We start from the raw sequence: 13,710 nt of genomic DNA, 5'->3' as shown, positions 1-13,710 counted from the left end.
TACTTTGAAATTATGCAAGTCTCCATTGTCTTTTTTCTTTGGCCCTCACAGTCCCCCTTTCTAGGCTGTTGGATAATTGATCATATTCCTATAAATATTGATTATTTTCTTCCTATCTATCTATCTGCCTATCATCTCTTCATGAGGTGCTCCTGATGGCCAAATCTACTTTTTACACATCTGTACTAAATTCATCCTTTGTATCAGCAAGGGGCATGGCTCAAAGACAATGTTCATTTTATTTAGCTATGAAACAAAAGGAATAGTTTTCAGTATTTTCCCCCTACTCAAAAAATCTGTATTTGTTTATTTTTAAACTACAAATAACAGTAAATTTTTTAAAACCACTGTGTAAGATAATCCATGTTAAAACACAATCAAATAAACACCATTGGCTAAGAGAAAATTAGATTTTCCTGAAAACTGAACATGGAAGATTTTCAACATAGCAGCTGTGTTCCTTGAAGAATTAAACATCAGAACCAATGTTTTTGCTGCATAGTCAGATGAAAGAGTTTTACTATGTAAAATGACCAAAAAGAATTTTAACACTGTCTTAGAGAATAAACTGTGGTCAGTCATTGGGCATTAACTCAGCAACTGAAATTATTGAATACGTGTGAGAAACCTAATTTTAATTAATTATTTGGCTTATTGTCAAAAACTATAGAAATGTCTTTCTTTGTTTTATTGTGATGGTAGAAATATTTTTGAAAACACTAATTTCATGACAGGGATATAGGAAAATAAATAGTTACATTAAATTCTTAGCTATCTTGGATAGCTGACTTGGGACTTCTCAAATAAAAATATAAATTTTTATATTTATTTTGAAATCATAAAACAGTTTAAGCTTATTTTTGGTTTGCAAAAGTAAGTTAAGCTAAGCTTTAAGAACAAAACAAAAGTTCACATGTACTAGCTGAAACTTTTGACAACATATAAAAATAAGAGAGTAAAATGTAATGCTTGTGGCTTCTTCTCTGATTTTTAAAAATAACATTTATCCCACCAAGCGAAATAGGGGGATGAAATGAGAAATCTACAAAAATAAAACAAATACTGGTTACCTGTATATCAAAATAATGAACTCCCATGAATTAACTAATGGCTTAAATAAAAATAAAAAAATATTTTGAAATGACTTATAATGAAAATCCAACATATAAACATTTTAAGGGACCAGGGATTTAGCTCAGTGACGGTGGCACACAGCTAATAGCACCAAATGCTTATGTGAGAAAAGAAGGGAGGTCTTTAATCACTGTCACCTGGTGTTTCTGTGAAACTAAGGCCTAACTGGAAAATAAACTGCAGCTGTAAGTAATAGCTGGTCATTACCATGGTGATGGTCAGTGTAATGCAGATTATAGCTCACTATTCTCTGGCTGTATGGCTACCCAGTAATGGTAGGTAAGGCAAAGTTATGGCTTATATCTAGATGTCCCCCCAAATTCTCATGCACTCATAGATGGGACTTTTCAGAGGTGTCTGGATCTACAGTGTATGATGCTGGCATCAAGGGTGTGTGATGACTAATTTAGTCCACTGATTGGTTTGGCATAGTGTGGATAATGCCAAGGCACTCCCTGGATGTGAGTGCTACCCACCTTAAGGGTACATAGCCTGGATAGAATATAAAGGACAGAAAGAAGGCACCTGTTGTCATTTGCTTCTTCAATACTTTGCTGCTTTGCTGCTTTCTACCTTCTGCCTACCATGAGCTGTTTCCCTCCTGAGATGCCCTATGCCATAACGTCCTGCCTCAGACCCAGCCAGCTATGAACTGAAACCTCTACAAATTGTGAGCCAAATAAACCTCTCCTCCTTTAACTTTGGGTGCTGCTATTTTTTCTTAGCAACAAGAAAAATAACCAAGAAAACAAGGCTAGGCTGATGGGGGCTGGTGCTTTTGATCTTTAACTTGGTCTTATCTTCAGGGAAACATGAGAATTTCAACACAGAGATAAATTTCAACACTAGATAAATAAGAAGATATCAACCGTACAGAAAGCAGAAAGAGGTAAATAACAACAAAAAAGAAGGAGGAAGAAAGCACAAGTAGAAAGCAGAAGCAAGCAAGCAAGAAAGATGATATAGATGACAGATATATACATACTAAAGAAGGAGGAAGAAAGCACAAGTAGAAAGCAGAAGCAAGCAAGCAAGAAAGATGATATAGATAGATGACAGATATATACATACATACATACATACATACATATACATACATACATACATACATACATACATACATACATTCATAGATCTGGTTCTTTGGCAAAAATCATTAATTCTCATCATACTGATCAGAACAAAAAGGAGAAGGTACAAATTGACAATATCAGAAATGATGGAAAGGATACACTATAAATCCTAAGGATATTAAGAGGAAAATGAGAAAATATTATGAACAATTTTATTCCAGTATGTGGAACAATTTAGATAAAATAGACAAAATCCATGAATGATAAATTACCTAGGCCATCCAAGTAGAAACAGCACGATTGGCTTTATAATGATTAGCTTTATATCTAAAAATGAACAACACTCCCATATATAGGGCAAAATGTAAGATCCAGAAATAGATCCTCACATAAGAAGAAGTGATTTTCAACAAAGGTGCTGAAGCAATTTAATGGGAGAGAGAAGGATGATCTTTTCAACAAAATGTCCTAGGAACACCTGTGAAGTGAATATTCGTAAGTAAAAATGAATCTTGGCCCTTACCTCTGACCAGGTAAAAAATTAACATAAAATTAATTGTAGACCTATATGTAAAACACAAAATAATAAAACTTCTAGTAGAGCACATAGAAGAAAGTTGTATGACTTTGGAAAGGCAAATATTTCTTAGCTGGGACACCAAGCCAAACTATGAATAGCTGACCAGTTGAATTTAATTGCAGTGTAAGACTTCTGGTCTTTGAACAGCACAACTAAGAAAATGTAAAGCCATACTACAGTTACAGGATACATAAATGAAAAGCAATGTATCCAGAACAGATAGAGAAATAGTACAACTCAGTGATAAGAAGCTGAATAACCCAGTGAATAAATGGATGGATAACAGAAAGAGATACTTCAGCAAAAAGAGATGCTCATGGCAGATAAGGCTCGAAAGAAAACTCAACATAACTGGTCACTAAGCAAATGGGATAGAACGTCAGTGACATACGTGACACTCTTATGAAAATGACTTAATACAGATACAACAACACACACTCGCCAGAGGGCAGCACGACTGAACTCTCACACACTGCTAGAGGAGACGCAAAAGGAAGTGTTGGGCTGGGAATCTAGCTCAGTGGTGCTGCTCTTGCCTGACAAGTGCAAGGTCCTGAGTTCGATCCCCGGCACAGGAGGAGGGTAAAAGAGGGAAGTGTTACAGCCCCCCCAAAAAAAAACCACACAAGCAACTTCCTCCAAACATAAGTGACCACCTAACTTAGCAATTCCATGTGTGGAAAACAAATGCTCCAACAAACAGCTGCAAATGAATGCTCTCACAGCAGCTTTACACTTACTAGCCCCACACTGCTGACCACTAACTGGGGAATGAACACATAACTCACCGGACACCAATTCAGTGGAATATTTCTCAGCCTTAAAGAAACGGACTCTTGAAACATTCAACAATGTGGATGTTTCTCCGAGATTCACAGTAAGTGGAAGAAGCCAGGCTGATTATGAATGAGTCTTTTTCTGTGACATTCGGGAGCAGGTAAAAATATCATGACAGAAGATAGATCAAGGTTTCCAGGGTCTAGGGGTGGGAGAGGGTCTTATTACAAAGGAACCACTTGGGCTGAAGGCACAGTGCTGTGCTGAATTTCTTGTGATGCTATAACTCTTCAAACTGGAGTCTCAGAAAAGTGAATTTTACTTCATGAAGTTTATATATCAATAAACCTGATTTTAAATAGAAATCCCAGAGCCCACAAACTGAAAAGATACTTGTTGGATGTCTAACTGTTAGATTAATGTCAAAATTCTTGAGTACAAATGATTTTTTATGCACTAACAAGAAAAAGTCAATCCTCTGAGGAGAAATACATATAAAGAATTAACAAGAAACTCCCTGAATAGGAAGAATGAAGAGTCATGACCTATACTTCAAAAGCATCTCAATTTCCCTTGGAAATTAGGGAAATACACTTTGATCTTCACATGCATACTATTAACTATCAGATGTGCTTAAAATTAAAAATGAGATGACTGTAAGTGTTAGTTGACAATGTAAAGCAGACGAGACTTTCATCCACTTCTTGTAGGAGTGCAATTTGCTGTAACTATTTTGAAAAAGAGTTTGGCATTATTTAGTAAAGTTAAAGGGTGTAAGCACTCTGATCCCTAAATTCCACTTCCTGACGTGTCTGCTGACATTCTTCCTTGTACCTAGCAGAAGACATGTATGGAAAAATGCTACAAAAAAATGAAAAAAGCAAAGTCCCAAATTTACATCAATGGTGGAAAGGCTGAATGACAGTACAGTATGTTTTTACAGTACAATCCTGTGGTGGAAACGAGGCGAATGAGCAACGAGTACATGCAGTAAAATGAGTGAATCTCAAAAATTCATCTGAATGGGAAGAGTCACAGAAGTGTACATAAATATGCTCTCATGTACAAAAATTTTTAAAACCCTCTGTTTCTGCAGGCAGGATAGCATGGCCACTTTGGAGCATGAGCTTCAGAGCCTGGTTGCCTGCGTTTACATCCTGGCTCTCTGTTTTCTACCTGTATCATCTTCCCTCACTTCCCTCACAGTTCCCTCCCTTTCACCTTTAGGAAGCTAGCAGATCAGTGGACAAAGAAAATGTCATATTTACACACAAGGGAGCACCACTCCGCCCTAAAAAGGCTGAACTCGAGTCATGGAACTCGGATGCACCTTGAGATTATGTTGAGTGCAATCAATCAGGCCCACAAGCTTAAACATTGCATTTTCCTCTTATATGACAAACCAAAAATATAAACAGAGAGCAAAATGAAAGATAGATATTAGGAAAGGGAGAGACAGATCTTTTGTGACGGGAAAAAGGACCAAGAGACAGAGGGAAAGAGGATAAGAAAAGAATTAAGATGTGTCAAGTGCATGTGCCGACCCCCATGAGGAATGTAATCATTATGTGCTGCAAACATAGACGAATAAAACTGTAAATTAACAGAAGGATGCTTAGCACAGCTTACAGGGGGAAAAAAAATGTGCTGATGCGGGGTAGCGCACAGAAGGCTCCAATAAATTCTAGGTAGCATTATTATTCTCCAATCCACTAGGGACAGCCTCAGTGATACCCAGGCAGTGGGGGAGGGCCCTGTGTGACAGCCTCAGGACAGGAGTAAGAGGACCCACAGGGACTGTGCAAACTCCACAGCTGTCCCCATAGACAAATGACCACCGCATAGGACCACAGGACCCATGGAAAAGGAAGCGAGCCAGGATTCTGAACCCCTGGAGACAGTGTGGTCCAAAATACCTGGTGACATTTTCAGTCCAGTCCTTGAATTTTCTAAAGACAGCAAAATTACAATAACAAAATCAATGCAGTCCATTTCTGATTCCCCACCCCGGCATGGATTTTCCAACTGGTGGTCATTCTGAGCCTTTTCCTTGAGCACTTTCCTCCTATCTCTCAACTGAGAGACCAAAAGAAAAGATAAGGAATGTAGATTCCATACTCCTTACCTTCAAAGAGCTGCTTATTAAATCCAAGATACAGTATGGTGAAACTAAATGATCATTATGCTAAAATAATTATGAGAAAAGCGAAGATTTTTTTTCAGGGACTCACACATTCATGGATTTTCTTAACTTCTCATCAACTAGCTTTTATAATTTGATTGCTGACCTGTCAGTTTGGGGAATTGAGCGATCTCTTGTTTTGATATCCTTAGAGCTCATTAATACATAGGTTTACTATATTTTCTGATAGAAGTTGGGATGTATAGAAAAGAATAAAAACTGATAACCAGAAAGAACAGTGACCTCACCTGCATTCAGAATATTCTGTATAGCTTTTGCTAGTATTCCATAAGGCTTTACATGCAGAGAACTATGGTTGTACTATTGAAAAGCCTTGTTTATTACTTACCCTCTTATTTCTACTTGAGCAACAGCAGTGACGTTGATTTGCAAACTCACAAAATTGCTATCCGAATGGTCCTTGTTGGAACTGAAACACAATGACACATACTTTAAATGTATTTTCTCAGATGTGTTGCGCACTACAATCATGAAAACATTCCGTATATCACACTTGAAGCACACATTCATAACCTGGTAGTTTGGAAGACAATGGCATTTTCATTCTACAAAATCATTGCCATTTGTACAGGGAAATGTTAAGATCATTTATGATCAGCAGTAACGAAACAATTTCCTATCAGGAGATCCTTTATCTGGAAATACAATCGATTCCTGGAGATGCTAACACTTTTTAATTTCAATGGCTAAACCCAAAAGGCAATGAACTGAGTTTGTTTTCCGGTTTATACCAAGAACAAATTCCTGAACATCTCTGCATGTCATGTTCATGGCCCATCAGATGGGGACCAACAGCACAGTCAACTCCTGATTTTCCATGCTAATAAAGAGGAGACTTGGCATGAATAATCCAGAACAGCACATAATTGAAAAAGCATTTGTATTTGGCTCTGGAAGGCATCATACCATACATTGTTTTGGCAGCAATTTTATCTCCCTGTGGTTTATTTCTTAAGTTAATATTAAAAGAAGAGTAGATTCACTGCATAATCACTGGCTGCGTAGGGTGTAGAGTGGGATGTGAATTAGAAACGTGGGTAATGGGGAGGAGCAACAAGACCCAAGGAGGCTGAACGCTGCACCAACTGTCAATCCAAGATGACATGGGTGTTCATGAAAGACATCAGGAGTCTTAATTCGGGAGGTGTGCATTCAATACTACTCATTTGAACAGTGGCAAAATTAGTTTTTAAGTTTGGTGTTTCATTCTCTCAAGCAAATGTAATTAGGTACAGAACCTAATTTTAAAAAATGCATGTGTTAGGCTGTCAGTGCTATAAGTAAAATACATTATACCTCCCAAGAGGTTTAAGTAGAGACCAATTCCCAGGTGCATCGTGTCTGTGCGTTTTTTGTTCCTGTGCTCATTCTTCAGAGTCATCCACAGGATCCAGCAGGGTTAAACAAACAAGTACAGTGGCCTATCTTACAGAGCTTGCTTATACTCAGGTCATCACAAGATGGAAGCGCCCCCTGTTGGGCATGGAACCTTGCTTGGATTTGCTGGATAAGCTCTAGTGCTGTGATGGTGGGAATGGGCCAGCTTCACATTAGATTTTAAAACTTTCCAAATGAGAGGGCTGGAAAGGACCTGATCAAATTCTGCTTTCAAAGGAGGAAGGGGCAGAATAGTTCCCACAGCATTTTAGAAAAACCCTGGTTGGCTGCATGTACTGATAAGGCAACTTAAACTGCAAACGCATAGGAAAAATACAAACAGGCAGACGTCAGCTCCTTTCCTGTCATTCAGTACGAATCACTGCTGAGCTTGTGACACGGTCCCCAGAGGGATCTGTACACTAAAGTTTGAAGCCCAGATTCAAGGCCATTTCATTTTCTTTCCTTCTTTTAATGGCATGGTTCAAAATTCCAGCCACTGATAAATCATTCCACTTGTTACAGACTTAATGGTGCCAAATATATTTTGACTAATTCTCTAGCTTGGGAATTTAGATCTAGTTGTTTGGCAGATTGATCTAATTTTGTTTTATTTCCAGCTCGCTCTTGCTTTGCAGCAATGCAAACTAGAATTATGAAAAGAAGCTATACTGAAGCTATTTGCATAATGATTCCACTGCCCTTTTGTTCACAAACATGGTAACACAATTTCCACTCCAACAGACTGAAAAAGCAAATAGATGTCAGACACTGGAGTCATCTTTGAACCTGCGTGTCACAGGAGGCTAATAGAGGCAGAATTACTGAGATGCAGCAAGAGCAATGGTGGATGTGGACTCTAGACTTTCTGGCTGGCTAATTAGGATGGGCCCCTGTCACACAGATGGGCCAAGACAGTCACTACTGCCTGCTAGTGCTGTCAACAAAACGTTCGGTATGATGTACAACTTAGAGGCTTCCTTGACCTCTTTCCTGAAAGGAAAATTCCCTCACTAACATCACTACCCCATTCAAAGGAGCCACCCATCACTGCCCGGAAGGCTGAGCTATTTATGCTGTCGGTGCTTGTGCTCCACAAGCAATGGTGACTTTCCTCTACTGCACCCTGTGTCCTACATGATGGACAGACACGTTTTTTCACCTTATTGCCCCAAGGCACTTTGCTTTCGGCTGTTTTCTATTTCCTCGATTGCTTTTGTTTTCTGTGGCCTTTGGAAAGTCAGCGAAGATGATACCCTGTTCATTTTAACAGTGCTGAGCAAGTGACTCCAAGGGTGATCTTTCCAGGCTGTGTGGATGTGGCAAGCGCAGTGTGGGACCTGCTTCCTCAGGGAGGAAAATGCTTGTGACACACAGAGCGAGGGCGTGGAAAAACCATTTTGTGTTAAGACTTGGTAACGGGAAATTTTTTTAAATTTATCAATTTATAAAGCCCACTTTATTTTTGGCTTCTGTTTATGGAAAAAGGGACTAAATGTGGAAAATGGCAATCACTGTATAGTTGTAAGAGTTCAGACTTCAGAGCACTTGGTTTGCTTTGTTTTTGTTTGAACACATTGAAACTGAATCTAAAAGTACCCATCTCAATCCTCATTAGCACCTTTGGAAGTGGCCAGCGAAGCAAAAAGATAAGTGCTCACCTCCCAAACATCTTAGTGTTTGAGTTTTAGAAGAATTCCCAAACACTTTTATCTCCATAATGTGCGTTTTACGTGCTTCAGTTGTGTTGCCGGTCTTCCTGCATTTTTATATTTTTAGGACAATGTTAAATAATCACGAGTAGAACAGAATATGAGCGTGACCAATTTGTGGACGAAAGTGAATGTTAAAAGTGTGGTTATTTCTGTTTTCCATCAAATTCAGCACTTTGTTACTAAGTCATTATTTTTTTATATTTGTTAAGTTTGTTGATACATGTTAGGTATAGAGTACAGTTACATTCATCACTGGACTCTTGTACCTTTACATAACTTATCTTGGTTCTTATTATTCCCCATTCCCCAGCCCTCCCTCAGCCCCTCCACCCTTCCCTGTTTACAAAGACATTGTTTCCATGTTTTTTTCCTTTTCACATATTTTTTCTTTTCCTTTTTTCCCTTTCCCCCACCCCTCCCACTTCCTCTACTCTTTCAGATGTTTTCTTCCTATTACACAATATCTGTTATACATTTTGATCCTTATTTACATTTCTACTTTTCACACCAGATAAACTATTTGGTATTTACACATGTGTGACTTATTAATTTCACTTAGCATGGCCTCAGTGTGCATTCACTTAGCTATAAATCTCTCTAGTTTCTCATTCTTTGTGGCTGAATAGTACTCCATTTTATAATTTATAATTCATTATTTTAAAGGATGATCTACAGAGTGGACATAGAGATGTAATTTAGAACATTATCTAGTGTCTTCTGTGGCTTAAGTGAACTACTATTTGCATCTTTGCTCTTATTAATAATTTATTTACAGTCAAGAGAAAAAAAGCAAATGCTGACGAATCTTCATAGCAGAGTTTCTTTCTAGAAAAGGTCATGTATTTCCTAAGAGATGTTATTCTCCTCCTCTAAGTGACACAAAGCTTCCTGCTACTACAGAACCCATGGCACAGACAATGATGGAGAGCAACAGAAGCTTCGGACTGCTGTGAAGGGTGATAGTGGTCCCTTCCCTGGGGCATTTGACTCACATCAACTTAGTAATATAAACATAAGATTTCCAAAATGAAAATATTTAGGACTATGTGAACTCCTTGGGAAACACATATTTCTGTAGACACGATGAACTAATTTAATATTCTTTTGATAAAATATATACTGTGGAAGAATTCATTCATCTGCATCTCATTGCTAATTTGGATAAAGTAAACATGTTTTAGAATCCAGCAGAAATTAAGTTAAATTCAAGAAAAAGAAACCTAGGTAAGGTCAGACAGGGGTACCTAAGCTAAGTTAGAAAGTCTTCCTCTCTAGAAAGCTGGGGAAAAGGTAGTTTGTGACACGGGTTACAGATTTTTATAATCTGCTACATTCTTCTGATTTTATGTATTCTAAAAAAACAATCTGAGACCTTTCATTGATGTAGCTATGAAAAGGTAATATGCTGCACAGAGTAATTATTCTAAAAGTTATCACAGTGTGATAACTTAATATCTTGTGAGTATTAAGATAATTTCAAGATTAGCAACATTGTATTACTATTGAAAAACCCAGTTGAAGATACTGGCATTAGCATCTTTTCTTTAGTCAGAGCGAGAGTTCAAACTGGGCAAAGTACACATAACAATGGAAGAGTTGCATGTGCTGTCTATATCGGTGCTTTGCAAACTTTTTTTAACTGGAGGCTGAAAAAAAATATATCCTTGTCTCAGGACATCTTGCCAACACATTTACATTTTCCTGAATGGACCATTTCATAAGCAGTTGTATATTATATTCTATTTGATTTCCTTTCTTTTCACATGGGTCTAGAGCCATTAGATAGATTCCATTATGAGGTATTGGGTTGAAGCTCATAGCTTGAAAGCTCTGGCTAGCATTTCCCACTGCTCTGTGGGTTTTCCTGCTCAGAAAGTACTAGTTGTGACTGTGAAGGACCAAAAACAGTAGACAGAAAATCGGTAAAATCATAGCTGAATTCTTGAACAAGGTCGTCCTTAGAGAAGGGAGGCAGTGACCTACAAGTTCAGTTTGTTGTTGTTAGATCATTGTTTTACCTTCCAAATATGGTATGTCACCTGCACCCTGTCCTGGTGCTCTCACATAAACCAGGAGAGATGAGTTCATACTTGAAAACATGGGAGACTTCAAGTTTGCACATGCAAAATCTATGCTTTTTGCATAATTGGTTCTATCTTATAAGTTGGTCTATATAATGTAATCTCTCTTCAAAAGCCTAAAATATTGAAAAAAATGAAGTAATTAGGGAAAACCAAAGGATAACTGGGCCATGAACGTCTAGTTCTACTTCAGAAGAACTTTAAATGTGAAAAGCTTGACAAGTGGTCTTTCACCATTAGTCTCTGTGTGCCTAAGTGCTGTCCATAACATAGGCATGAAAAGGACTAACCTTCTGATTTGGAGATCGAAGTTAATGCTCATGTTTGTTTTCTCCAGACGGGGAACTGCAAATCGGAGACCCATAGAATACTGGAAACAACAACAAAACACACAGGATACAAAGTTATTGCATAGGAGGGAGCTTAGAGACAGCATGACAATTGTTCCTAAGTAATCCCTCTAAAACCCTACTCCTTATCATGGTAATGTTGTCTTATCTGTTTCTGCACTTGGTAGCTGGGAGCAGAGAGGAAGCTAGGCAATGTACACCCAGAAGAGTCAGGTCAACAGGCAGAAGTGAAGCCTCCTTTATCTTAATGCAACTTCTGAGTGGAAGAAAATAAAGACCCTTTACCGTATGAAACACAATGAAAAGATGGGAGATCACACTGGGATAGGGAGCACTCATTAATTTATCAAGTGTCACACGTAAAACTATGATTGGTACAGTGGCTGGAACACAGGACGTGCTCAAAAATGCTTGCTAGATAAATGAATAGCGTTGAGAGAGCCTGGACAAGAAAAGTAGTGGTGTGATGAAGGACCATCGGGTTGTGTGGGTGAAGGGACCTGTATTCCACCTCTTTAGGTAAGTCCCTCGCACTTCATGGTCCTTGGTTTCTTTCCATACAGAAAGAGTTTAGATCACCCAGCACTCAGTTCTGCAACAGTGATGCAAACCAAGTGCCCCACACACTACATTTGATGTCGTACATTTTACTAACAACTGAGTACATTTAGTATGCGTTCCATATATGACTTTCATTAGAAAACTGTTAATCACAGAAGTGTAGACAAATCCCATACAAGTATGGGGTGCGCTGCATCCCATACAAGTATGATGCATAACGTTATCTGGGGGGTAAATGTTGGTAACTTTATGACCTCTGCTTACCTAAAGTTAGTTTATGAACTAAGAAATAAATTCTGTGTTGTAAAACAAGATGATCTGGGTCACTATACATTTTGGTTCCCTTTGCCCATTTAGCCCCGTACCCCTCTTTTTCTCCCACTTCTGTTTTGCACTAACTGAAAACAACCCAATGTAAGAGAGGAGACTGATTTATGAGTCTATAATGTTTCTGTTTGATCGGCATTTATGCAGCTTTTGAAATTATAGCTGTGAGGTTAATGCAACAATGTGGATGAAATAAATGCTTCTAATATAATGACCAAAGAAGAACACGGGTTATAAATTTCTTTGTGTAATGTGCATCAGCTGTGATTTGAAAAGTTTATACATGAGAAAACTACTATATAACAGCGGAGACACAGTATAAAAAAGTATCCCAGACTAATTTGTCAGGAATAGCTGTATAGGTTATTTTTCTTCTCCCTTATTTCCCAAATTTGAAAAACTGCTCTTTTTTTAATAATTTGAAAATGGAGAGAAACAAATGCAACGATAATATCAGGAAGGAAGCAAAATAGTAGCTAACATGTATACAAAATTACGTTACTTAGTGTCCCGAGCCCTGTACTATGCTCTACATGCCTTATCTCATGTAATCAGGACAACCCTGTGAGGCAGGTACTGTTACTGGTGACATTTTACAATTGGGCAGCAATCATGAATTAGAGAGATTAAGAGCCTGCTCCAGGGGCAGAGCAAAGAAACTACAGGACTGGCATTTAATTCCTTGCAAGCGGACTCCAGAATCTATGTTCACAGGACTACAGATTATGAATCAAAGCAATAATCAAAACACGTTAAAAACGATCAGTAATAATATGAAGTAATGCTAAATCCTCGCTTTTATCATGGGTCATCCTCCCCAGGTGCCAGGAGCCACACACTGTCCCAGAAGCTTTCCTTAGGTCACAACATTATACTGTTCCCCACTTCCCCACAAGTAGGTATTTCCCATTTCAATATGACTTACTAAGCCTTCACAGCTGATAAATGGCAGAGCTGCTATTTAAAACTGTTTTTATTTATTTATTTATACAGTTTTGGTACCGGGAATGAAACTTGGGTCCTTCTGCTTGCAAGGTAGGTGGCAGAACCACTGAGCTAAATCCCTGGCCCAATTTTTTTTTTTAAAACATTCTCTTTTTTTTAGAGCTGCTATTTAAACTCAGATGGGCCTTGATTACAAAACAGGCACCCCTTTGGCCCCAGGAACGAGGAAATTCTTTATAATTCCAAACATAATCTTCCTTCGGGCCTCCTTTGCACATACTCTTCTCTCTTCTTTGGGAGATTTCTAGGGTTGTTTATTTGTTTTGTTTTGTTGCTTCCCATTTGGAAAACTATTCAGACTTCCAATGTCTTGCAATGACTCTTCTGATCTGTCTCCTCCTTTACTACTCTCCCAGCACTTAACTTACACCATGCTTATTTTGGATTTTGTACTGAATGAGTAGTGTGTGTTTGCACATTTTTATTATCAGACTAGTTTACTGGTAGGCACAGTGAAGGGGCTGAACAGTGACAGAACCACACACAGGATGAAGACACAATAAGGTGAGTCAGTTTCCTCTTCTCAG

At 38.2% G+C, this 13,710-nt stretch overlaps 1 protein-coding gene across 1 annotated transcript in view; it reads right to left on the bottom strand.

Moving 5' to 3' along the window:
• The window catches only part of Itga8 (integrin subunit alpha 8), a 189,065-nt gene that overhangs the window by 47,244 nt on the left and 128,111 nt on the right, over positions 1 to 13,710 (bottom strand). Inside the window, exons 22-23 of the mRNA XM_010617262.1 lie at positions 11,231 to 11,310; positions 6,096 to 6,176 (exon numbers count right to left, since the gene is read on the bottom strand). Of these exons, the coding sequence (XP_010615564.1) occupies positions 6,096 to 6,176; positions 11,231 to 11,310 (161 nt within the window). The remainder of the gene's footprint in view (positions 1 to 6,095; positions 6,177 to 11,230; positions 11,311 to 13,710) is intronic.

Source organism: Fukomys damarensis, unplaced genomic scaffold (genome assembly GCF_012274545.1).
Source record: "Fukomys damarensis isolate Sample0158 unplaced genomic scaffold, DMR_v1.0_HiC HiC_scaffold_37, whole genome shotgun sequence".
Lineage (NCBI taxonomy): Eukaryota > Metazoa > Chordata > Mammalia > Rodentia > Bathyergidae > Fukomys > Fukomys damarensis.
The sequence above is the reverse complement of the archived record's forward strand: the minus strand, read 5'-3'. Positions and strand labels throughout refer to the sequence as shown.